At 35.5% G+C, this 27,092-nt stretch overlaps 1 protein-coding gene across 1 annotated transcript in view; it reads right to left on the bottom strand.

The window, feature by feature from the left end:
* Positions 1 to 27,092, bottom strand: part of PAPPA (pappalysin 1) — a 263,111-nt gene that overhangs the window by 203,313 nt on the left and 32,706 nt on the right. The window contains exons 2-3 of the mRNA XM_074292900.1: positions 22,567 to 23,635; positions 4,638 to 4,783 (exon numbers count right to left, since the gene is read on the bottom strand). Coding sequence (XP_074149001.1) covers positions 4,638 to 4,783; positions 22,567 to 23,635 — 1,215 coding nt within the window. The remainder of the gene's footprint in view (positions 1 to 4,637; positions 4,784 to 22,566; positions 23,636 to 27,092) is intronic.

Raw genomic sequence — 27,092 nt, 5'->3', positions numbered from 1 at the left:
AATACTTTTGAGGGATGTGTATCTTTAAATAGTTTTTAGTCTCCAGGACAGGACTTGAATTTCTTGCTCATAGTATTTATAAAGTACAAGGTTGTCAAATTTTCTCCCTCTGTACACATTCAGAATGCCTAGATTTTCATAGTAGCTTAAACATTATTTTTAAGCTGTCACTGATTTACTATAAATCTGAGTCCTTCAGCTTTTTTCATCCTCTTCAGTTCTGTGTTCAGATGAAGCATTTCTAAATCACTCCCTGGAAACACCCAGGTGTGCCTTCTACCATGCCTCCTATACTCTAGTATAATTTAGTATTGATTTGGTTGCAGACCTCCAATTCTTTCTGTTGATGCTTGAATTCTTCCTACTCAACTGTCTGGTTATTATCCAACCAGTCATTATTTCTTTACATGTCAATGATCTCTTTGCCTTCATTACCAATTCTGCCTTGAAGCTTCTCATTCTGCATTGTGATCTTCATGTTGAAAGCATAAGATTCAAGTGAGTTCTTAGAAGACACCCCATTTCTTTGCTTTTCTTTTTTCAGTGTTGTATTTCTTATTTTTTTAGATCTCAATGTCATTTTTGCTCAGATGACTTTAGCAATTGGTGATGGTAATGTTATTCTCCTTGCCAGTGCTTTTTATCCACAACAGAAACACGGAGGATGCTATTTGCATCAATGTCAAATGCTATTTCAGTCTGAGGAATACTCCTGGAACTATGGGGGATTTCTGGAAGTTCAAACTTGCCAAATAGGTTGTTATCCTTTGCCATTAATCTCTCAACTTCATAGATTTGAATAAGTACATCAATCTAATTGTCTGGGTAGTAGTAAATTAGGTTTGTGTCTGCTTGGTAGAGCTAGCGTTGTGTGTTTGATCAGAATTGTCCTAACTTCACCTGAAATTTCTAAACCAAGAGAAAGAACAGTGATAGCCAACATCAATAAGTCCTGAACATTCTTAAATTTCTCTCCAGATAAGAAGACAGACTGGGCAACACCACCAAAGACAATAGCCTTATCAGGATTGATACTCTTATGGAGCTCCTTTCCACTGAGGAAGTTTCTGGATCTTGGGTATATTAGTGTAACCACCCATAAAATTGATGCTATGAATCTGTGACTTAGGTAATTTGGTATGTCTCAGGACCTTTTCCATGGGGCCACAGACAAGGTCAGCAAGAACCAACAATAGCCAACACTGATTGAAAACTTTGTGAGTACATGTCATTGTGTTAGGCACTAATGCTACTTGCATATATAGGAAAAATCTTGTCTTCAAGATTATATTTATGTGGTGTGTATACTGCATGAGTGGCATTGTGGGATATTAGACTGTCCTGATTGATGAGAACTCTGTATTACCAGCTACTCAATCTTTTTTACTTCCTCTTTCCTATTCAACATGTTTCCTCAGCCTCTAGCCTCTTCTACCTCTTTATTCCAGGAACAGTGATCATACCAGCAACACTATCACTATCTGAAAAGCTCTTTTATTGTATTATGGCTACACTCATCCCGTTACTTGCTAGAACAAAATACCCTCTCTGGCCAAATTTCTCTTTATGTTTTCCCTTGCCGATTAAACTATAACGTCTTTTAGGACAGAGATCATTTATATTTTTCTATTTATGTCTTAGTTCTTAGCCCAGTGCCTGACATATTATAAACACTTATTAGATGCTTTTGCATTCTCACATTCATTCATTCATTCAGTTGAAAATATAGTGTAACTGTATGCCTTTTCTTTTTTTGATGGAATGAATTTTTTTAATCTCAGTATCTTCTTCTGAATATGAATCCAGAACTTATTTAAATCATATTAGCTATTTATGACTAGGTGCTTTTTCCCTTGCTCACTCATTTTTATTTTGTTTTATTTTCACAGCTTATTATTGTATTCATGTTTATTTCTTAAGATCAGAATAAAATTTTAAAATTTTTTAAAAAGAAAAAAAAGAAAAAAAAAAAACACTGTGTGAAAAAACCGGAATGTTCAACCAAAATTTTTGGACTTTAACCCATCCTTTAATGAGAACTAAAAATGTTTTCATGAGGGGAAAGGGAGAGAGTAATCAGCTTTTTCCTTAATTCTCCTTGACTGAAAATAATTTTTTTTTCTCTTCAGACTTCATACACAACTTTGTTTTAGAATTATCTAGTGAATTTACCATGTAATATTGCTAACTCTATTTATCCATACTAATATCTTCTTTGTTTCACTACATTGTAAGCTCTGTGAGGCTGTATCTTTTCTAAACTTCATAAGTTTACCAAAGCCTAGCACAGTGTTTTTCACATAAGATGTCTATTGTATTATATTATGGAAATGGGGTTTTAGAACAATATTTTTTTTTTTTTTTTGGTGGCTGGGTGAAGAAGAATCAGACATAAAAGAAAATGTAAGCAAAAAGACTAGTGAGAAGGTATTATTGCAAATATCTGGCAACAATTCCCTGGAATAGTATGTTTTAAGACCAGAAATTAAGTGCAAAAAGGAACTCCCATCTGAACAAAACTCTATCCTGCTCCCCAACTCATGGTACTCAAATGTCTGGGGACTGTGCCACAACATTATAAGTATTTTGGAAGACATATAGGGAATGGCATGGAGAGCATCTAAAGTGGATAAGTGGGCAGGGAGAAAGCCAGGTACTCTCCATATTATGCTCAGTTCTCTTACATGCAACAGAGCCATAGATGGGAAACTAGTCTTAATCAGCAGACAACTTTAGGAAAAATAGAAGGCGGTTCTCTTACAAGAGGCACAATTCTGAATTTCAGTTTATATCAAGGCATCTAATCACAAGACTGAATACTTCAAACTAGACCTAGAGCTTCTTGGATATTGCTAAAAAATGATGGTAATTTCTAATTTTTGTTCACTGAATTGAATAATGGGTTAGAATAGGAGGAGAAATCATCATGTAATGAGAGTAAGGGTTTACAGATGAATGACCTGAATAGTTAAATGATATCTAAAAATATTAGAAAAGAATGAGCACAAGAAGATTCCCTATGGAGAATTTATGGAAAGACATGAACAAAACTGGCAAAAGACAATAAGTTCATAAGAGATTATAACCTGTACCAATGGAAAGAATACTCCAGCATATAAAATCAGAACATTGCATAAATTCGTACTTAAAAATTAACATATATATTGTATAATAATAGCTAGACATTGAGTTTTAAGACTTACAAAGAACTTTATAAATATTATTTCATTTGATCTTCACAACATTGCTAATGCTCTTTATTATAGATAAGGAAACTGAAGCAGGCAAAGATTAAATGACTTAAAGATCGCACATCTAGGAAATATCTGAAATAGATTTTAGTCTTAGGTCTTCCTCTTTCTAGTTCCAGTGGTCTACTATTGCACTTGAGCTATTGATAAGAAAAGAAACCACAGAGAACATTTAGTCCAACCCATTTATTTACAGATGTGGTAAGTAGTACCTAAAGAGTTCATATCACTTCTCCAAGATCACATAGCAATTAAGTGTTAGGCAGATCACTTCTATAGTCACCTTGCATTGGCTCATGAGGGCTGAAGTTAGAGTTTCAGCATGAACATCTCCACCTTGAAAACAGGCCATTGCTACATATCAGAAAATGATTTTGTGTGTGTGTATGTGTGTGTGTGTGTGTGTGTGTGTGTGTGTGTGTGTGTATTTTTTTATTTATCATAAGAGTAGGTTATGGGTCCACTTTTTATTTCCTCCAGAAAGCCAAATATTAAATTTTTACTATCACAACTCTGCAGTGAGATCTTCTGGATCCTAACTAAACAATATTTCTCCTACATGTCAATATGCTTCTCATATTTTACCTTTTCTTAAAAAATTAGATGACTCATAGATTATATATCATAATGGATTATAAAATTCAAAGGAACTTAAAGAAAGATCTAATATCCTCACAATCTCTCAAATGTCTAATTCTTATTGTGAACTAATAATATATATACATTGTAGTAAGTTTGCTATAATCAATGAAACACAACCAAGTCAACTGAGACATTCAGAAAAGCCATTAGCCTAGGTGCCCCTTAGAAGGTGGGTTCTATGCTGGAAGCAATAACCACTAAATAAAATTGTCACCCTTTTTATTTTGGATAGGCCAGAGTGAATTGTATAAATGAGCAGGTATGGATAGGTCCTGATCTTGATTACAGATCTCATGATATCTTTTTTTTTTTTTCAAATACACCCCTCTTCCAAAAATTCTCTACTAGAATTCATGGCATCACTCCCTTTCAAGTCTCCCAGGCTTACAACCTTAGAATCTTCACCTACTCCCTTCTACATAATTGCATATAGCTATCACTAAATTTTGTCACTTCTATTTCCACAAGATCTTTCTTATTTCTTTCTACTCTCTACTCAAAACCCATGACACTTCCTCAAAGGCCATTAACCTGAATGCGAATATGAGAATAGAGAAAGGGCAATGTTGTCTCAAAATAAAAGACCATAATTCATTTAAAGCAAACATTTCTCCTCATCTCTCTGGCAATTACTATAGTTTATCACCCAGAGATTAAGACTGAACTGATTAGACACTGGAAATAAACTAGAACCCAAGTGGCTTACCTCCCAAAGAGAAAACCTCATAAGTGTTTGAGACTTACCTAAATGCATCAAGGCCTCCTTGTCCCAAGGCCAAGTCGCAACTCCAGCCAGCTCTTCCTCTGAGGAGTTTGCAAAAAAGATATTAAGGTGTGTGGATCCATCCAATTTAAGAATGTTCTTCAATTCATTGACATCCAAGTAAGCTCTGCAATAGAAATATAGTTTGGTATTATTTCTGTAAAGAGATTGGGATACAGAGAGAGACCTTGATATAGTCTGGAATAAAAGGTCACACTAGGAAATACTAGCTTCCCAGAAAGTCTTTCCTGAGCCAGCAGTTCTAAATAGGCTTTCCGTGGTCATTTGGCAATGATAGGTATTTTGATTTTGACCCTTGTGAGTACTGTGCCATTTTTTTAATTAGGGAAATTATTCTCTGAAATTGCCTTACTCTTTGAATTTGTTTAAAACATAATAAATGTTCTTCTAGGATGGTATCAATGTCTGCTATTTCCTCATTAATCCCCAATAAATTTTTACAACAGATGTGGGCAGACTTGCTGATTCCTGGGATTCTATAGAAAGAAAAAAATTAAAGGGTGTATTTTTATGATGGACAATTCACTATTCTTTTCAGCAGCATGTACTGTCTTTAGAGAATCATAGTGGTATGGAAGTAGCCATGCACTTAAGCATCCAATAGCATTACTGCTTTTATAGATCATCTATTTCCTCAGCTGGATAAGTTTTCAACATCCCACTTGATATCAAATGTGGACTCCTGGGGCAATTATCACCTAACTTTCACCCAAACATGAGTAGCAATATATGTGCAGGTACCATTGGGAAAATCCACCAGCTTTTTTCATAAGCATACCTAATTTTTGCCCCTCAAATCATGTGGCTCTGGGAGGTCCCCCTAGAAAAATAGGCTCTATGATGGGAGCAATAGCCAGTTGGAAAGAGGCTCACCTTGATTTTTTCGGTTTGGATAGAACAGAGTGATTCACACAGATTGAACAAGCATGGATGGATGCTAAACTTTATTACAGATCTTCTGACTTTTTTTTCCCCCTCAAATCAGTCTTCTTTCAAAACTCTTCATTACCATACATCAACAATCTTCTAGGTGCCCAGGATTACACCCTTGATGTTTTCCTCAGTTTCCTCAATTTTACCCTCTACCTTCACAGCAAATACGTGTGTATATGTATATATGCATGTGTCTGTATGTTTATGTGTATATACGTATATGTATGTATGTGTGTATATAAAATCAATGTTTAAATCTTACCTTCTAATCTCCTTAGCATCTTTCTAATCCCTTCGGTTCTCCCTACTCATAAAATGCCCCTTCCCCCCTCAGTTTAGCACCTTTTCAGTTTTCATCTGTATTTGGCAATAACTTCCTAGTTGGTCTCCCTGCTTTATGCCTCTTTCTTATTCAAGCCACACTGATTCTACACAGCTGCCCATTAAAGTGTAAAACTAACCATTTCACTTCCATATTGAATAAACTCAGGGGCTTCTTAAGGACTTTAATATCAAATATTATCTCATTCTTCTTTAATGTCTTTATATATGTATATATTTTACAATGTTACCATTATTGATACATGTATGTATTTTATATATTTTAAAATATATATATGTATATATATATTATGGGTGAATACTCAGTTTTAAAAAATAGCAGTGTACAAACAAATAAGTTTAGAAACCAGCAACTTAAAGAATAGAAGACTAAGAAAAATGAGGAGGAAAAGGATCAACCAGAACTTAGATTAGATCGTTGCATGGGAAATAAAGAAGCATCGAGTAATGGAAACAGCTCTGCTGGCATATTCAGTGTATTAAGAAAATTCATTTCCCCTTTCTGGGCCTCATTTCCTCCATCTGTAAAATGAAGGGATTGAAGTATGATCTCAAAAATTCCCTCCAACTTCATCATTCTTTTTCAAACTGAAGTAGGAGGAGTTTTGAATATTTAATCCGGAAGTCAAAGTGCCAATTATAGGGGAAGAAGGAAAGAAAAGACCAGCTAAGGTCCTAAGAGAGGGTAAAAATGAGAAAAATAAAAATGGAGTCAGCCACAGATACCTTTCTGCTGGAACAGAACATAAACTGGCTTATCGTCGTCTCCTGATGGTTCATTAAAAAGGCTGCAATGACTTCAAGGGGAAAGCAGTGAGAGTGTCAGATGTATGTAAATATGTATATGTGTATGTGTGTGTGTGTATGTATTTGTGTGAATATGTGTGTGTATGTATATACATAAAGGAGGAAAGGAAAAGAAGGAAGAAAAGAGGAAAATAATGGAAGGAAAGAAGGAAGAAAGGGAAAGAGGGAAAGAAAGAAGAGGGGAGGAGAAGGAAGAAGAAAATACTGTCTCACTATTCAAACTACTAGAGATTCAGTGTAACTGGAAGAGATAAACTAGAAGAGCCTAGACTTGATCAGTTTTAAAATCTCCTGCACTTAGACACTCAATAGCATCTGCTCTCTTCACAATAGAATATTTCCATACATGTCAAGAACGTATCAACTTATACATCAAGGTCTGCTTGACTTTGCAAAATTCTGCTTACAAATATATGATTTTTCTCTGCAGGTAGAGGAGTTAAGGAAGAAAATTCAGTTCACATTTCCAAAAACAAAGCCTGTTAAGAGACTTGTTAGGGAAATTCCCATTTCCAGAGCAATTGGTGATGACTGACCCAAATCATAGGAAGTTGAGTTCACAGATCATGAAATTAAAATGTGAATGGTATCTCATGCATTAGATAACTTTTTATGGTAAGCCAAAAGTCCAGAACATGGAATTGATTTTCCCAGTGCCACAGAAATAGTAAATAGCAGAACTGAGACTAGAACCCAACTCCTCCCCCTCCCTCCTTTTTTTTCCAGGGCTGTAACAGAGCAATAGACTTTAATTGTATTATCAGGATCCTACAGCTTACAAGCTATTAGCAAAAACCAGGACTGGGTGAGAGCATCAATGGTTTAACTGCATTTAGGTGACATAATGAGTAGAGCTATAGACCTAGAGTCAAAAAGACCTGAGTTCAAATTTGGACTCAGTCATATACTAACTGTGCAGTCCTGGGCAAATCATTTAATCTTTGCCTCAGTTTTCTCATCTTTAAAATGGGAATAACAATAGCATTTACCTACAAGGATTATTGTGAAGATCAAAAGAGATATTTGTAAAGTGCTTAGAATGGTGCTTCATACATAGTAGTATTTAAGAAATGCTTGTTTCCTTCTACTTCTCCATGTTCATTGTACTGCATTCTGTCACCTTTCAAAAATGAAGCTAGAAAATATTCATGTAAATCTCCACATATATGGTGGAACTCTGAATGGATCCAGCCATTCTAGAGAGCAATTTGGAGCTATGCTCAAAAAAATTATCAAACTGTGCATATCCTTTGATCCAGCAGTGTTTCTACTGGGCTTTTATCCTAAAGAGATCATAAAGAAGGGAAAGGGACCCACATGTGCAAAAATGTTTGTGGCAGCCCTTTTGGTAGTATCAAGAAACTGAAAACTGAATGGATGCTCATTAGTTGGAGAATGGCTGAATAAGTTTTGGTATATAAATGTTATGAAATATTATTATTCCATAAGAAACAATCAGCAGGATGATTTTAGAGAAGTCTGAAGAGACTTACATGAACTGATGCTGAGTAAAATGAGTAGAACCAGGAAATGACTATACATGGCAATAATATTATGTAATGATCAACTCTGAAGGATGTGACTCTTTCCAACAAATTGAGGCCAGTTTCAGTGATCTCGTGATAGAATGAGTCATCTACACTCAGAGAGAGGACTGTGGGAACTGAATGTGGATCATAACATAACATTCTCATTATTTTTGTTGTTGTTAATTTGTACTTTGTTTTCTTATTCATTTTCTTTCCTTTTTGATCTTGTCTTTCTTGTGCAGCAAGATAATTGCACAAATATGTTTACATATATTGGATTTAACATATATTTTAACATGTATAACATATTGGATTGCTTGCCATCTAGGGGAGAGGGTAGGGAAAAGAGGGGAAAATTTGGAACACAAGGCTATGCAAGGATCAATGCTGAAAAATTATCCATGCATATGTTTTGAAAATAAAAAGCTTTAATAAAAAAATTTGAAAACTACACATATACACAAACTTTGATGTAGATACATATTAAAGCCTAACTTCAGGTACTGTAGATCTCAACCCTCCTCCCCAATAGAAAATCAGTATAGGAAAGTCACTGATACTGATGCTCATCCCACCTGATATAGTTGTTTGGATTGCACTGAGAGATCAAGCAACTTAATCATAGTAAAACAGTAGATATCAGAGACAGAATTCGAAATGAGCTCTTTTTGTGCCCAGGATTGACCATTTATTTTTTATGCTATGGGATTTCTCTACTGTGGCTTTTGTACTTTACATGCTTGAGAAATGTTTCCTGAATGAATGAGCTACTGAACCAAGGAAATATGATGTCAGTGCTTGAAAATGAATTGTTAGGCTAGCATAGACACATCCTAATTATCCATTTCATATAAAACTGCAAGCAGAAGACCTATAGACCAAATGGTTATGGGAGGACAATTTTCAAAGTTTTTCACAAAGGGCATCTGGCAGCAGTGTGGGCTAGGGTGTAGGGCAGCTTCTTTTCAAGATCCAATAACAAGCAGAATGTCCCTATGTCTAAGATGAGCAAGCATGACAAATTCAACAGCTAATCCTTTGAGATTCAGATGTTTTCCAGAAATCTGACTGTGCTGCCCCTAATCTCTTGGCCCTTAGCAAAGAGAGTTCCTGTCTACGAGGCATTTTTACCTGGAATATAAAGAATGTTATTTTCTTTTGTCCTTCTAGTTCCAAACTAGAATAGAACCCTGAAGCTAAGAGTAGCCCAGAAAGAATGGGAGAATGGAAAATAAGAGTTAGCTATACTCTTCCAGCCCTCAGGACAGCTGTGGGTTAGATTTAGGTTAGCTTTTCAAATCATTTATTTATTTCATCCCAATGAGTTGGCCTATCTTGTCAAAAGTTCTCTTGGATGGATCCTGCAAATGACATTAAGGATTTTTGAGAAGATAATTTCCCTACCCTAATTCACAAATCTTTAGGCTAGGAAATATTCATTAGAGGAGGAATTAAGGAGAACTATCATGGGGAGGGGGAGATTTTTTTTCTTTAAAAGTTCTTCCTGCTTAGAAGATAGAGTTGCCTCTGTTTACTGTTTCCTAAGTGAGTTCCTCTAATATTTTGTGAGGTTCAGTTTCCCCAAAGGGAAAGAAGTAGGGAAATTTGCATGGCCCCAAGACCTTGTTTTCTCTCTCTCTGGAGACCCTGCCAATGGAAAACAGCCTGTGTTCTATAATAGTGTTCCTGTTATTGCCTGAAGTAATTTCCTCTAAAATACTTTGAGGCTTGGAATCCCCTTGCCCCCTGCTGTCTCAGTGAGAAGGAGAAAATATTTAGTGACATGTCACAGTGTGAAGGTTTGTTGCATTTTCCCCAGTCACTCTGTCAGACATGTTTATCACAAAACGAATGGTTCAAATCTGGGATCAGTGGCTGGGAAAGACAACCAATGCCAGCAGTGATGCTTCTCTTCCTATTCTCAAACTAAAGTGATTTTTGCTTTTAAATTTCCTATTTTGATTTTTGCCTAAGTGTTAGTGGTCAGAATTGGCCCTTGGCAAAACTATGAAGTAGGTCAAATTTGCCTTTGGCAGAGCCAGATTCTTTGCTGCTGATACTTTCTGTTTCCTTGTCCCCACATCAGGGTTCCTTGTATCTTGCTCATAGATTCTCCTTTCCAACCCTTTTCCCCAATTCAGAACCTACTCTCAAGAGGAAAAGTCTATGATTTGCTAATCATATGATCTTAGATCTCTGTTTTCTCATTTATCAAATGAAATAATCCTTTTCAGATCTAACATCTTATGTTCTTCAAACTATAATTTTATATTTTCATATACTATGTTCTAAGATCCCCATACTGTAAGATCCCATACTGTATGAACAAATATCCATTCTGGCTCCAACATTTGATGACCTAAGGTCCTTTATAGTTCTGCAAGTCTGGGGCCATCCTTTCTTCTTCATTATTCTTTTAATTGAGTGCATAGTTCCCCCAAACTCCACTCAACCACTTCCTCCAAACCATGCTCTCAGAGCTCTCTACTTGCCATAGTCAGAGAGAAGTTACTGATCCTCTTATTTAACCTAACAAGTCTAGAATTATCAAGAGATGGGCTTACTCTCTCATTCTGCTTAAATTCAATTCACCTTACTTTAATCAGACACCCAATATGTAGGACTCTATATTTGGAATGGTTTCTTTATTGGAGTCAAATATTGAATCTATTGGAATCTCTGTACTTCACCCTCACTGTCAAGGTTATGTGGAGCTCGTGGAATGTCGGTTAAATGGGCCTGAGAACCCACAGAGAGCCAAAGAACCTAGACTTAACTCTCCTGCCAAAATCACATTTCAAAGCCATGAGTGCAGTTTTGGAGAGGGATCAAAGCTATCCCAACTGTCATAAGAATATTTCCTTTATGCATCTCACGGGGGAGTGCCAACAACATATTTCATAAATGCATTGGCCTGAGATGGTACCATACAATAATAGCTTGAATGGCAAAGCTGTCAGGACAAGTTTTATAGAAAAAGAAAGAGGAAAAAAAAAATAAAGAGAACAACACACAACAACAACAAAAGACATCTTAGAATTAAATAAATGTTCACCAGTATTCCTGTAATGGAGATTGTGAACTTTTCAGTCTCTCAAGTTCCAAAAGTATAACATGACCATTAGCATGTTGTAAAGCAAGAATCTACCACAGACCCAGATGTCCTAAGCATCATTACAGCCTGGCAGGGACTTTGAATCATGATAGTCTATATTTCTGTTCCCACCCAAAAGCAGTTTGCACATGAGTAGCCTTTCCTCACAAAGAGCAAGGGTCAACAAACTCTGAAAGGTGCAAAGCCAAGGATCTGACCTCTTTCCTTCTTGTGTGCAAGATGTAGGATGGGACAGAGGAAAAGCTGTCCCATGATTCTTTCCATACTTTCTGCCAACTTATTCCTGGAGTTACACCCTAAGACCTCTTGTGAGCTTTGGAGAGGCAGTTGGCAATGTCTAGCACCAGCAATAGAGCTCCATAAATGTTAGGACCCCATTCACAGTTAAGTAAAAGGGTCTCTTTGCCAAGAAAAGTGTTGCACTTTCCTTACAGGAAGCCTCTCCTCCCCAAGTCAGCCCTTTAATCAATCCTACCTCACTCTAGATTCCCACTTGGCCTCCAAAACAAAAATAGCTTCTTGACTTCAGTTGCCAAAAGGGATCAGTAATTCCAGAACTATTCTTCTAGTTGCTGAAAAGTTCAAACCATTTGAATATGATTGTCAAAAATAAAAATCAAAGGTATTTTTAAAAATTCATTAAGTGTGATAAATGGCAGAATGTTTATTGTAGTTATATCCTTGTATTCTGAAGCACAGGTTCTATCCAATCTATGATCTGTGATAAATCTAAATTTCATACTTAATCTCAAAGCTTCTAATGGCCCTAGCTTCATCTTCTTCTTTAAATGTGCATCAAAAATGCCCCAGTTTTTGGGACACTGATACATTGTTGGTGGAGTTGTGAAAGAATCCAGCCATTCTGGAGAGCAATCTGGAATTATGCCCAAAAAGTTGTCAAACTGTGCATACCCTTTGACCCAGCATTGCTGTTATTGGGATTATATCCCAAAGAAATACTAAAGAGTGGAAAGGGACCTGTATGTGCCAAAATGTTTGTGGCAGCTCTTTTTGTTGTAGCTAGAAACTGGAAGTTGAATGGATGTCCATCAATTGGAGAATGGTTGGGTAAATTGTGGTATATGAAGGTTATGGAATATTGCTCTGTAAGAAATGACCAGCAGGAGGAATACAGAGAGGCTTGGAGAGATTTAAATCAACTGTTGCTGAGTGAAATGAGCAGAACCAGAAGATCACTATACACTTCAACAACAATACTGTATGAGGATGTATTCTGATGGAAGTGGAAATCTTCATCATAAAGAAGATCCAACTCACTTCCAGTTGATCAATGATGGACAGAAATAACTATACCCAGAGAAGGAACACTGGGAAGCAAATGTAAATTGTTAGCACTACTGTCTATCTACCCAGGTTACTTATACCTTAGGAATCTAATACTTAATGTGCAACAAGAAAATGGTATTTACACACATATATTGTATCTAGGTTATATTGTAACACATGTAAAATGTATGGGATTACCTGTCAATGGGGGGGGAGGGAGTGGAGGGAGGGAGAGGATAATTTGGAAAAATGAATTTAAAAAAATGCCCCAGTTTTTCATTTCTCTGAAAATGTTAATAGAAAAATTAAACAATGAAAAACTAAAGGAAACTTTCAGAGGGATTATTAAATTCTTGTAATCCTAGTGATTGGCTCTTATAGTTACTGCCTTTGTACACTGATGCCCAGGGATTATGGGTATAAATCTGCTCTGCCATTTCACTAATTTGAGCTCTGATATCCTCATTCACAAAATTCAGTTTCTTATTCCTGCCCTATCTGCCTCTTAGACTTGCCATGAGGATCAAATGACATAATCAATCTGAAAGTATTTGAAAATTGTAAAGAACACACACACACACACACACACACACACACACACACACACACACACAATCTGTCACTGTCATTTACCTGAAAAAAACTTAAAGAGAATATTAATGGCAACTGCTGTCTGGTTGTGGCTGAGGTTCAAATAGTTTGGCCTTCTTTTTTTCCTTCTTTCCTCCAGCATCACTTCCTTTCTATAGTATCCCAAACACAATCAATAAATAAACTAACCAACCACAGAAAGCTAAGAGACACTTACTCATTGACCACGGTGGGGGGTAAGTCACGTTTGCACTATTAAATGACATTTAAATACTAGCAGGGTATATTTCCAAAGCTGTAAGGAGGAAAATTATATACTAAGTATTAATAGGAAGATTTTATATATATGTAAATTAATTCAAGTTGTATAACCACTAAAAAGCGCAGCTAGATGACACAATGGAAAGAATGCCCAACTCATCTTACTGAATTCAACTCTGGCCTGAGGTACTTACTAGTTGTGTGACCTTGGACAAGTCACTTAACTCAATTTGCTTTAGTTTTATCATCTGTAAAATGAACTGGAAAAATAAATGGCAAATCACTCCAGTACTTTGCCAAGAAAACCCCAAATGGCATCTCAGAGAGTTGTAAATGATTGAAACAATTAAACAATGAATCTTTTAGATTTTTAATTATATAAATCTAATGCCACATCATTACCACAATCTAAAGTCTGGCTAATGTCAATATAAGGCAGATAAGGAAATTTTCAAATACTATTGCCAAAAGACTGATAGTATGACACAACATGGCATGATAAAACTACAGTGAATTGAAGGGACAAGGCAAACATTTTCCCTCTTTTGGAAATTACTTCTTCATTATAAATAAGATCAAGTTTTATAAGATGAGGTTTCATCTATAGTTTCAAAGTATAAATATAATTTCACACATTTTAAAAAATCTGTTTTCAAATGACTTTTCCCCCCAATTTAATTCAATCACCCTTAAATAATTGTCCTGTCACCCATCTCACCCCTCTTTGACATACTTCAAACCTGGAAGAAGGCATTTTCATGATTTTCTGATACTTATCTGTATTAGGAGAATCAAAAATTCAAACAGAATGCAGGAAATATACTCTCACTAAATTTCCATCTCACTATAGATTTTCTAGAGATTTTGGAGGAGTATAAGTTTGAGAATCAATATTCCCGAAGCTTGCTGCTGTAAAGCTTCAATATTAATCCGAATTAAAGAATTCTTGAAGCATGGTGCTATGGAAAAAGCATGCATAATTCTACCACTGTGTAATTGTGGGCAAATCACTGATGTCATCTGTTGTGGCATAGTGACACAGTGACCTTATCAATAAAGAAATATATTATCTAATAACTGAGGTCTCTTCCCTATCTAATATTATAGATTCTCTGTTCTAGCATTCAATAGTTTATAGTTCATTCTTTATAGTTCCAACATTCTAATAAATGTGCCTTTCCCTTTCTTTTTCAATAAAACAAAAGAAAATAGTTCAGGAAACCACAGACATGGCATTCCTGAGTCAACGCTGGATCTTTTCCACTCACTGATATTAAGTTAACATTTGTTTCATGAGGACAGAATGACTGTATTCAGGGGCCAATGACTCAAACCAGAGATGTTTTAAGCTAAGTACTGACTATGAGGATCCCAGAACCTGGAGCAATGAACTAAAATGTATGCATCAAGAATGCATCAAAATTTGTTACACAGTAGCTAAAGCCTTACTTCACTCAACATTTAAGACATGTAAAGAATTTTACTCTTCCCACTGGATAGTGTCCCAGGTGTCAGTAGCTACTGTCCTATGAAATGAAGTTCAACAGATTTAGCTGTTTGGAATTTCAATTACAATAAATTCTTAATTATTTCCTTTGAGTGAAGGGTAGTTGTAATCCTTTCTTTACCCTAATCTTGCCAAGGATATAGTTGAAAGGGAAAAAAGAGAGGCAGATCTCATATTGTTTTCATTTGTATCTTATTGTTTCTTAAAAATCAATGCAATGGAAAGAGCATAACTGGGGAGATAAGTAATCTTGAGTCCCAATCCTTGCTTTCTTATAGATAGAACATATTACTTTGAGTAAGTCATCTTATCTTATTTTCATTTGTAAAATGAGGATAGTGAATTGATTATTTCTAAGATCCTTTTTATTTTTTCTTGATTCTATTTTAGTTGTGGTTTCACATTCTTTCTTACAATCCTCACCCACTCTACAAAGAAAAAGGAAGAGAAGTAAAATCTATTACAAACCTCACATGGAGTCAAGTACAGCATATTCTCACATAGGCCATGCTTCCAACCAAAATTTTATAAACACACATACCTATCTATCTATCTACATACAAATATGACCATATGTGTGAATGAATATGTATATACTTATATGTTAAATATTTTCATCTATAATCTAAATCTCTGTCTGGAGATGGAGAGTATGTTACATCATGAATCCTGTGACTCATTTCATTATGTTGATCAGAATGCTTGAATCTTTCAACATTGTTTGTCTTTATAGAATTGCAACTGTATAAATTGTTCTCCTGGTTCTGTTAGCTTCACTTTGTATCATTTATTCAAGTCTTTTCCAAGTTTCTCTGAAACCACAGAATTCTTTTAGCTCTAACATTTTGAATTCAAAGATTACTTCCAGTTTTTACAGTCTAAGTTCCAAGGTCTTTTTCAACTTTACTCTTCTATATTTTATGCCCCCCCCTGAGTCTATGATTCTGTGATCTCTGTGGCAGTAGAAGAGAATGGTAGTACATCACATATAATCCAAAATATCAGATAATCTAGAAAACATTAATATTGATCTAAAAGGGATCAACCTTGATTTTAAAAAAGATGCTTCCTGGAATGGAAAGCATTTGATAGATTTAATTAAAGCCATTCCAAATTTGACGCTTTCCCCTACTCCTTGCATTTGTAGTATTTTCAAAAAATTATGCACTCACCTCAAATTTCCAGAAATCACAAAGAGAATAAAAAGTACATGTACGTGTGTGTGTGCTCACACACACACACACACACACACACACACACACACAAGTATGCACATACTCTATAGGAAACAAGAATTTTTTCCCTATAGATTAGCATCTCCTTTAATTTTATGACCAGATATCATACTTTTTCTGAGATAGAACCGCAAACAGCACCATTCTCCCACTTCCTTTTTTTCTACAATTCCCTCACCCACAAAATCCTGAGACACTATATAATTTGGTATAGCTTTATTCATTATTCCCCTCTATAGTTTTAAAAATGCATCAGTAGTCAAAAGCCAGTCTTCCTGGCTAACAACTCTGAATGCCTAAATTCACAAGAGACCCAGAATCAGCGAACAGAACCACTTTTGGCTCCTTATGAGAATAAATTGATTAAATACAACCATTGGCAATTTCCAAATCATTGTCCCATCACCATTCTACCCCATAGCTCCTTTTTCCCCTAACAAAAGACAGTACAAAAGATATGAAGGGAGGAAAGGAAAAGAATCAATCATCAAATGTTAGAATTTTAAGGAACTTTAAAAACATAATGTCATAACTGGAAGGGAACTTAGGATGAAAAATGTTCAAATACAAAATATAGAATCTTATAGCTAGATGAAGACCCAAAACATAGAAGGCTAGAACATGTAATGGAATTGAAAGGAATTTTTAAAGTTGAAAAAAAGAAAGAGAGAAAGTCCCCAAAAGGATTGTGTATGTTAAATGTTGTCGAATTTAGGAAAGTAAAACAAATGTAAACAAAAAAATCAAATTTATTTACTAGAAGTGAATTTCAGGAAGGTAGTGGAAAAACTTTACTCTCAAAAGGTGGAATTAAAGTAATGACTCTAAGGAATTAGTTGCCTTTTGAGTTTTGTAAAATTTGTTTCATCAAAATAAAAAAGTTTTTTTAATTTTATTTTTTATTTTTAGTTTATCCCTTTTCTCAGCTAATTCCATTTTCCCTTACCATGTCCTAAGCATCCACTCTATCTATTGGAGAGAGAAATGAATTATGTTTACCATAGACTATTTCTATAAGAAATATAGCTTGTCTAATAAAAATAAATAAAATTAAGTTGGATATTTACTTCAAAAATAAGATAGAATGTAGTACTATCTAAGAAATACCCTTCAGGGACAGCTAGGTGGTGCAATGGATAGAGCACCAACCCTGAAGTCAGGTGGACCTGAGTTCAAATGTGACTTCAGACATTTAACACTTCCCAGGAATCTCCTCTAGACCCCTTGACAAGTAGTCATCTAGCCTGGGCTTGGGTCACTACCAGAAATAGTAATTTAATTACTTAGTGAGTTATTTCATTCTGGTTTTTAATATCTTCTAATTTGGGGGTAGTGATTTCTTAAATTAAGTCCACATCTGCCTCTTTGTAACTTCTACCCATTGGCTCTAATTCTGAGTACTGTCCCAAACAAGGCCATTTCACTGTGCTAGCCCTTCAAATGTCCTGACTTAATAATTCACCCAGGATCTAACATATTACTCAGTACTCTAGATGTATTTAATATATATTTATAAAATTGAATTGCCAACATTTTTTTTCTCCTCTAAGTTAATATCTTCATGCTTTGAATTATTCCTTTTTTTGACATGGCTTGAAGTTATCCAAATTAGGGAATGGTAATAAATAAATAGGAAGGGATGAATGAGTATTGGATAGGTAGTAATAGTTGCCAAAGCTCCTTGCAACTGCTGACAGCAGAAAAGTCAAGGGAGGTCATGTGGATGTAACAGAAATTAAATTAAATTCAACAGACCCTTTAACTATGTGCAGGGCACTGTGTTACGGATGATGTAAAAAGCAACAGACATGGAATCAGAAGATCTAGATTTTAGCCCCAGATCTACTCCTAGTAGATGTATGTCTGTATGTTAGGCAAGTCAAGCAATGTTAATGGCTAAGCAAGTCAGGTAATCTTCCCTGGCCTTAGTTTCATGTCTTTAAAAGGAGATGATTAGCTCAGATGAATTCTAAATTGTTCCTTTAACCTATAACATGCTGCTCAGGAGGAAGCATGATACAATAGATATATATTATTAGTGTATTATTAGAGACCTGTGTTCAAATACCACCCTTCACATTTATTAGTGGTATGTGTGACCATTATCCAATCACTTCATCTCTCTAGCCAAGGTTATTTCCTCTTCTATAAGACAGGAATTTCTGGAGTTCTTACCAATATTTTTGGGAAGAACAAATCAAATAATATACTATGTAGAAAGCATTTTGTAATTCTTAACACACAATCTAAATGCAAACAATTTTTGATAGTGTGTTTTTCCTCACTGGAAGCCAAAATTGTAGTTGTGGGGTTTTACAGAAGAGATTCTTCTTCAGGTATTCTTCAGATATGTGTTAGACAAGATGGCTTCTGAGGGACTTTAATTATGTTCTAGGTTTCTTCTAGATACATTATCCTATTATTCTTGTACCTGTTTAACATTTAGTTTGGTGTTGCTGGCTCCTCTTTTGGCTTGAGAATTTGATGGGTAATAATTATTGGCTCACAATATCAATCCAGGAGAGTATGAAGTAGCATGGTTTAGAAGAGATAAAAGTAGTAGATGAATCCAGCTCTAGGTGTTGGCTTTGTTATTTGCTAGTTCAACTTTGGGCCAATCACCTAAATATTTAGGTCTCAGGATCCTCAAATAAAAAAAATAAATAACTGAAGTGATGAAACCTGCAGGACAGATTTCATTATTCTGAGGATCAAATGATATAAACAATACTAAGTGATTCACAAATTGTAACATACCATATTGATGGCAGTTATTAATCATACCTTTCACTTCTAATTCTATGTCCTTTTTATAAGAAAGACAAAGATTTCAAACCATCTAATAATGTTTATAATAATAATCTATTCATAGGCAGATGCTAACCTAGACAAAGGGAACTATAGAAGGATTTCATTTGCCCCCCCAAAAAAGTTATACAATAAATTTAGGAGTTTTTTTCTCTTCTTTCCATTTTTGAGAGTAAACAGAATTGTATCTTCAGTGCATTATGAGAACACACTGCTAGTTGAATATTTTTTGTAACTCAAGTAGTTGATCAGTTCCACAAGTTCTGGTGTTTATATATTAAGTTTTCTTAAATAAGTCATCTTTGTAAAGTACTTTAACATTTAAAAAACACATCACTCATAATAACCATGTGAGGAAAGCGGTATAATTAGTATTATTTCTCATTTCACAGTTCAGGAAACTGAGTCTCATAAAGGCAAAACTACCTGTTTACAAACCCTTCACTAGAAGTATAAGTAAGCAAGATTTGAACTGGGGTCTCCTGATAACAAGTCCATTCTTCTTCCCTCCCTCTCTTCTCATCTCCCTCCTTCCACTCTTCCTTCCTTCCACACTTCTTGTCTTCCTTCCCTCTTTTCTCCTTTTTTTCTTTCTTCTCTCTTTACATTCTTTTTTTCTTTCCTTCCTTCCTCTGAGTTATTTCATTATTATAGAAATGTCCTGGTAAAGAACAATGAAGCTCTCAGCACCATCCTTGCAACTAAAAATCTCACAAAGTTTCTTAGAATACTAAGAAGCTGAATGACTTGCTTACAGAAAAAGATAGAACTTCCCTGCCTTTTCCAATCATAGTCTACATACATTCTGCTGCCTTATACTAGGACTGATAGTAGAATGCATGTCACAGAAAACACCCTTAAGGAAACAAATAGTGCTAGGCAGGAAGCAACATGATTAACATGGCAAGGGAGTAGAAAGAGGTTAAGAAACTTCAAAGCAAAGAAAACTCATATCCACAAACAGATCCTAAGCCCTACGATCACCTGAGCAAAACCCTTCCCTTCTCCTTTTTTTTAAACACAGGTTTCCACAGGCTTCCCTTTGTCCACAGGAGCTAATGTGGTTTGGGCCATTGTGGCTGAGCACAGCAATTCTTAGGTATTTTCAAGAGAAAGGTCTTTGTTTGGTTGGTTTAATCCAGTGTGTATTGCTTTCCCTGCCAGAAAACTTGCATCTCTGGTGTTCATTCAAAACACTGGCACGTGGTTATAGTCAGATTTCTGGGCAGTAACAGTTCAGTGAATTAGGAAGCAAGAGATGGCTTGAGAATACACTGTTGGCTTTTTCAAATATAATTTGCACATCCCAGAATCCCTCTTTTAACTTGAACATACTGAGGAGGGATAAATTTGCCTGTCAATAATATGTTATTAAATGACCATATATATACATACATGTATGCATGTATGTATGTATATGGTTATAATATGTTATTAATGGAAAGAACCCTAGAACACAGATTGTTAGGGCAGGAAGAGAACTTAGAACATTGCTTGTTATAAGGTTAACTTAAAGTAGATATTACATCTTTGGAGGGACTTGAAATATAAAATGTTAAATCACAGACTATTGGGGCCTCAGTGATTCAGTTTAGTCCAATTCCCTCACTAAACAGAAAGGGAAATTCACTTCACATAACTTTCTTGTAGAATTTTTCTCTGATTTTAGGATCTAAAGTGATTCTGTCTGCCATTTTCTATGTTTGTCATTCTACCTTCATCTTAATTTTCCCTTCAGTTAAGATAATGCCTTCCCACCTGTAGGATCTTTTTATCCCCATCTGTAAAATAAGAACAATAATATTATCTACTTCAGAGGATTATCGTGAAGATCAAATGAGACTGATCATATAAAGTGTTTTGCAAACCTTAAAATATTATTTAAGTACTATTGTTGTTGTTATTATCATTATTATTATTCCTTACCCATTCTTGATAGACCATCTGAAACCCAACTTTTGCGAGAGCACCTTCCCTAACTACTCTTTCCTTCTTTGGCTCTTCTCTCCTCTAAACTTAAAATCTGTAACATAATTTATCATCAAACTACCTTCTGACCTATATTCACTGTTTTTCATAAGGATATTAGTCTTGTCTCTCCAAAAAAACTGTAAATTTTTTGAAAAAAAAAAATCCAATCATACTACTACTTCATCTGTAGTTTCTTGATTAAGATCGGGCATAGTTCTATGGGCATTAATAAATTATTGTTGATTGGTGGACCTCTCTACCATTTATCTTAGAACAGGTATCTTTAATTTGAGTACCAGACCTCTAAAAGGTCTATGGATACATTTCTGAGGAATCATACACTTGGTGAGTAAATCTGTGTGTGTATATACACACATATATATATGCATATATACACAAATAAATATATAAATGTATACATATACACACATATGTATATTTATACACATAATTATATACTTTCCCCTCACTAATCCCTAATTAAAACAGCATTTCTTTCAATTATTTAAAAACATTGTACTGAGAAGAGATTCACAGGCTCTGCAAGACTTCCAAAGGGATCTATGACATACAGCTTGAGAAGCCCTATCTTAGAAGGACAAACTAGAAGGGCAGGGAGTGATGAGCTCCAGGACACTATTCTAGAAGCCAAATTACTCTCTCCTTCATTTCTTCTTCCTAACATAAAACCATAGAATCATGAAATTTTGAATTTGAAAGGGATGATAAAGACCATTTAGTCCAAGCTATTTATTTTGCATGAGAGGAAACTAAGGTCCAATCAAGGAAAGAGTTTTGTTTCTTCAAGTTTTAAAATCCCATTTTTGAAAGTTCAAGACTATGTTTCAAGCAGACAGGCTCCTATATTTTCTGACTCCCAGAACTCCTTGATTCTCAGCTCACCTCCCTACTCCCGGAGCCAGCATCCCTTTCGCTATACATATTGTGTTTGTGTTCAGGAGACCAGCACTTTTTAAGAGAAGAGTCAGCAAAAAAAAATAAAAAAAAAAATGCAAAGACCAGCAAACATGCTGAAAACATCAGCAAGTCTACTATTGTACGTGTTAAATAGAAAGCAACAGTTCAGTTTTAACCAAAGAAACTCAGAACAGCTGGTTCTTCTTGACTTGGGATCTCCAGCCCTCAGGGTTGAAGGACATTCTCTGAAATGAGCCTAGACCAGTTTTAGTGCAGTTTTGGTTATGGGTTTCTAGTTTTATTATATAGGCCACAGTGCAAGCTCAGTCAATTATTAAGTAAACTGAGTATTCTTTCTACCTTTCCACTGTTTCTCCTTATGCATATGCTCTTTATAACCAGCATAAAAGAATGAGGACAGAAAATCTGGCTCCTAGTTTTACCTCTGCCATTACCTAGGTTTGGGACTTTTGATAATTTATCTCTGTGCCTCAGGTTTCTCATCTGCAAAGTGAAGATATAAATGTCTCCACTAACTGTTTTAGGTATTGCTTGTACAGGATTTTTGCTTAAAAATTTGCCTACCTGTATGGAGAGTCTGGATCAAAGCATGTCTTGGTGACATCTGTAATTTCGGGGTCACAGCACTCCCCCCCATCAAAGTTGTATCTCTCATAGTTGCAATCCATGTCACATACACCATTCTGCTTCTTCTTGCTGAATGCTGAATGTCGGAGATGCCGGCAGTCCCCACCGTCAAAACCTGTCAGAGTGTGGTTGCACTCTGGGTCACAGTTCTCATCTCCAATCTTGCTGATATCACAGTTGGCTAAGATGAGACGATGGCGCAGGGATGAATTCCTAACTTCCAGCACTTCCAGCTGCCATGTGATGTTATAGCGGTCAAAGGCCTCTGTTAGTTGCTGGTGCTGGAATTCAATCTGCTGTTGGCTGACTGTTGGGTTCTCATGGTTGTCATCATAAATGTTCACCACACGGTAACGCACCAATTTGGGGCGGCGGAAACTTGGGAGCTGATTGTAACTGGCAATCACTTCTACATTGTCACAGAGTGTCTGCCCACACAAGGGTGGCTCCAGACTAGTATCAAGCAGTAAACCATGGTGGTAGCTGAATTCAACTTGGGGGCTGCTTCCATCTTTCATAGAAGACCACATGCTCTTCATGTTCTCTAAGTTCTCTTGAATAACAAGCTGAGGTAGTCTGGTGCTTAGACCATGATTTGCCCGCCCCATATCCAATAAGATCTCCTTCTGAGATCGAGCTGTCTTCCAAAGACTGAAATGCTCAATGTAACCCCGATAATTATGATTTATGGCATTACCACCCAGCATGAGCACTTTACACTTCTGGGTCAAAGGGCTAAAAATGCCACCCACTTGCTCACTACCCATTGCAACCTGGGCACCATTCACATAGAGCTTCATCAATCGTCCATCATATGTGGCAGCAAGATGCACCCATTGATTAGGGAGGTAGCTTCGATGAGCATTGATGGTAGTCACTTTTCGAGCTCGATCTGTCTTCATGGAGAAGAAATAACGAGGATCTCTGTTGCCCTGGTCACTGATGGTATGAATTCCCACGGCCCATCCTCGGTCACGAGAGGTGTAAGAACATTTGTCATACAGTCCTATGTATCCCCAAAAAAGAAATATGAATGAATAAAGTAAGAAAACACATAAATGTTTCCCCATCCCATCTCAACTTATAAAAATCTATCAAAGCAATTAAGTTGCTACAATAACTAGATAGAAGAATTGGGGGTCAAGTGCTCCAGACATGCAAAATAGATGTGACTCCTGTTTCCTGAACAGAGACCAAGGTAGCTGTACACTCACTATAAAGGAAAGTCATTCTTTGTATTTGTATCAGTTTTATTTGTTGGATAGTGAAGTTTCCATTTTACTGTTGGTCTACTGGAGAAAAACCTCAAAAATGGTTGTTCATCCCTTTTGTTCATCCCTGTCCTAACTACCCTGATTATTTTTATGAAGATATATGCCTTATATTGAACTGACATTCATTTATTTATAAATTCAGCAAATGGAACTCATACATCCATACTTTTATACATTCATTACACTAAATATAGAAGACTATTCTAGATATGATAAAACATAATTTAAGTAAGATAGAATTGCTTCTTTCATGGAGCTTATGATAAGACAAACACAGCTAACTATAATATACACTATTCTAAAGGTACACACAAAATTACAAAACAAAATATTTAATGAACTCTAAGGAAGAGATCTGTAAGGTTCTCTACCTCAAGGAATATTTTAGTTTTAGAATATCAGAGTTGGGAGGAACTTCAGAAGTCTTCCATTAAAATCCCTTTCATATAGATGCTTCAAATAGAAACTAAACTAGACAAGATGTGAGAATTGTGGAAGGCAAAATCCCCAGTCCTAGAATTCAGAGAACTAAATTAAAATGTAATTAGGAAATGCTTAATGAAATAAGTAAAAATCCAATACAACATAGATAATGTTAATTTGTAATTTTCTAAGTCAATAGGCAGCTCACTGGGAGGCATTTCTATTTGAGTTTAATAATACTAGAGGAAGGCACATCTCTGCCTCACTCAATAGTAAAGACATCACCCTGGATATATCATTGGTCCTCTTCCAGAATAAAGAAACAATAATAATAACTAGACTAGGAGAAGCCTTTTTGCAGTCCTGAGATCTGAAGTCTCTATGAAATACAGAATGGTCACTAGACAATAATATATGAGTCAGAAAGAAAAAGGAAGGAGAGAGAGATAAAAATGAATGCAATATACCCTTTTAGACAATTTCTACTTCAGGCTCAAGATTGATTTCCGCCATCATAACTTAAACTGCACATTTTCCATTAGTGCTAATAGGATGCTCATGGAGAATGTCCAGCATAATAAATTGAGAATGTCCTCACAGTCTTTACTCAGACATTGAACTTAGGATCTTGCACTAAGCATGAACATAGCTATTCTTTCTTTATGTGTCAGAGAATGTCTCAATTTGGTAACTTCTTGCTGACCAATTTCCATTAGATCCCCAAGCTCAAATCCCTAAGCTAATCTCAAGACATTTTGTACTCATTTAGCTCTAATCCAATCCTATTATATTTGTATTTATCTCTATAAATAGGCTAAATCTCCAATTAAACCATAAACTAGTTGAGGGTAGGAATTCTGTCCCATTGGCCATCTCGTTCTAATCCAGAAAAATATAGTTCACATAATATATATTTAAGAAATGTTTGCTGATGGGTAAACAGATATCATTCTCATGCTTATATCTTTTGTTTTTCTTATTCTACATTCATAATCAATATAATTCAGCAAATGCTGCTTATGTTCCTACTATAATATGTGCAAGACCCTGGGACTACAAAAGTAAAAAAAGATAATTTCTACTCTCAGAGAACTAGTAATATGACAAGAGCTACACAACATGTCAACAAATATATATATATATAATACAGTAAAATAGGATAAGGCCATGGACAGACCAGGCAAATCACTAAAAATAAATTGGAGAAGAGAGATCACCTTTGTCACTAATTTCACAGAAGAAATGTTATTTCACTTGTACTTACTTGCAGTAAGTGACATGCACAAGAGAGGTAGAGGAAATGAGGAAATGAATTTCAAGCAAGGGGGAGATGACCTATCAAGACATTGAGGAAGGAGAGACTATAAACACATGTCTTGTTCAATTGCTTGTTCAATTTGGCTAGAAAATTAGAGTATAAAAGGAAAATATGTGGAATAAGAGTAGTAGGATGGCTACCGTATGAAAAGCCTTAAAGGTTGGGCTAAAAAAAATTATTTTATCATAAAGGAAATTTAAAAAGTTCTAAATAGAGCAGTGATATGGTCAAGCCTGTCTACTAGGAAGATTATTATCATTATTATTATTATTATTATTATTATTATTATTATTATTATTTATTTATTACTGAGAGAATTGGGGTTAAGTGACTTGCCTAGGGTCACACAGCTAGGAAATATTAAGTGTCTGAGGCTGGATTTGAACTCGGGCCCTCCTGACTTCAGGGCCAGCACTCTTATCCACTGCATTGTTTAGCTGCCCCTAAGAAGATTAATTTGATAGCTGTGTGAAAGATGAATTAAAGAGTGGGGAAGAGATTGGGAATAGGGAAGAGTTTGGAGACTATAACAATAATTGAGGGGAGAGTTAATAAAGAACTGACCTAAAACTAGTCAGATAGTTAAGTGAAAGAAATGGCCATCCAAGGACGATGTAAATAAGAAAAAAATCAAAATTACTCGGAGGTTTGGGGTTTTGTTTGTTTGTTTGTTTGGTTGGTTGGGTTTTTTTTTTTGGTTTGGTTTATTTTGGGTGGTAAGGGAGGTATTGGGGTAGTATTGGCAAAATCAGTAAATACAGAGGAAAAGAAAGGGGTGAGGGAAAGAAGATGAATTCGGTTTTAAGTTAAGTATGAAATATCAATAAGATATCTAGGTATAAATATCCTATAAGCAAGTAAAATTGTGAACCTGGATTTCAGGTGAGCTCAGGGCTATTTACATTTACATATGCTACATAATGTGTGCCATATATACACACATGCACACATACATACAGAAAAACATCAGTATAAGGAACAGCTCTGGAACTAAAATGTATGAGCACTTGTGTATGTGTGTGGTGTGTTTGTGTGTAAAAGAAAGCATGGTGTAATGAAAAGAGAGCTAGCCTGAGACTAAGGAAAACTTGGATTCAACTCTTACTTTTGACAAATGTTTCTGTCAAACCATAGAAAATTCATTTAACCTCTTACCTCCCTCAGACAAACTTTCTATAGGCTGTAAGATGCAAAGTAGTTGCTATTTGCATTAATAAAGTGAACTTCTTCAAAGGAGTTCATTATACCAGTGAAATCCCAAACATTATCATTCTACTTAGATACCCACATGCCTCTTTTGTTGTTCTGTCATTTTCAGTAATATCTTAACTCTTTATGACATTGTTTGGGGTTTTCTTGGCAAAACTACCAGAGTGATTTGCCATTCTGTTCTTCATATTTTCTTTACAAATGAGGAAGCTGAGGTAAACTGGATTAAGTGACTTATC

Source organism: Sminthopsis crassicaudata, chromosome 2 (assembly GCF_048593235.1).
Source record: "Sminthopsis crassicaudata isolate SCR6 chromosome 2, ASM4859323v1, whole genome shotgun sequence".
Lineage (NCBI taxonomy): Eukaryota > Metazoa > Chordata > Mammalia > Dasyuromorphia > Dasyuridae > Sminthopsis > Sminthopsis crassicaudata.
Note: the sequence above shows the minus strand (reverse complement) of the source record. Positions and strands in the feature narration are given on the sequence as shown.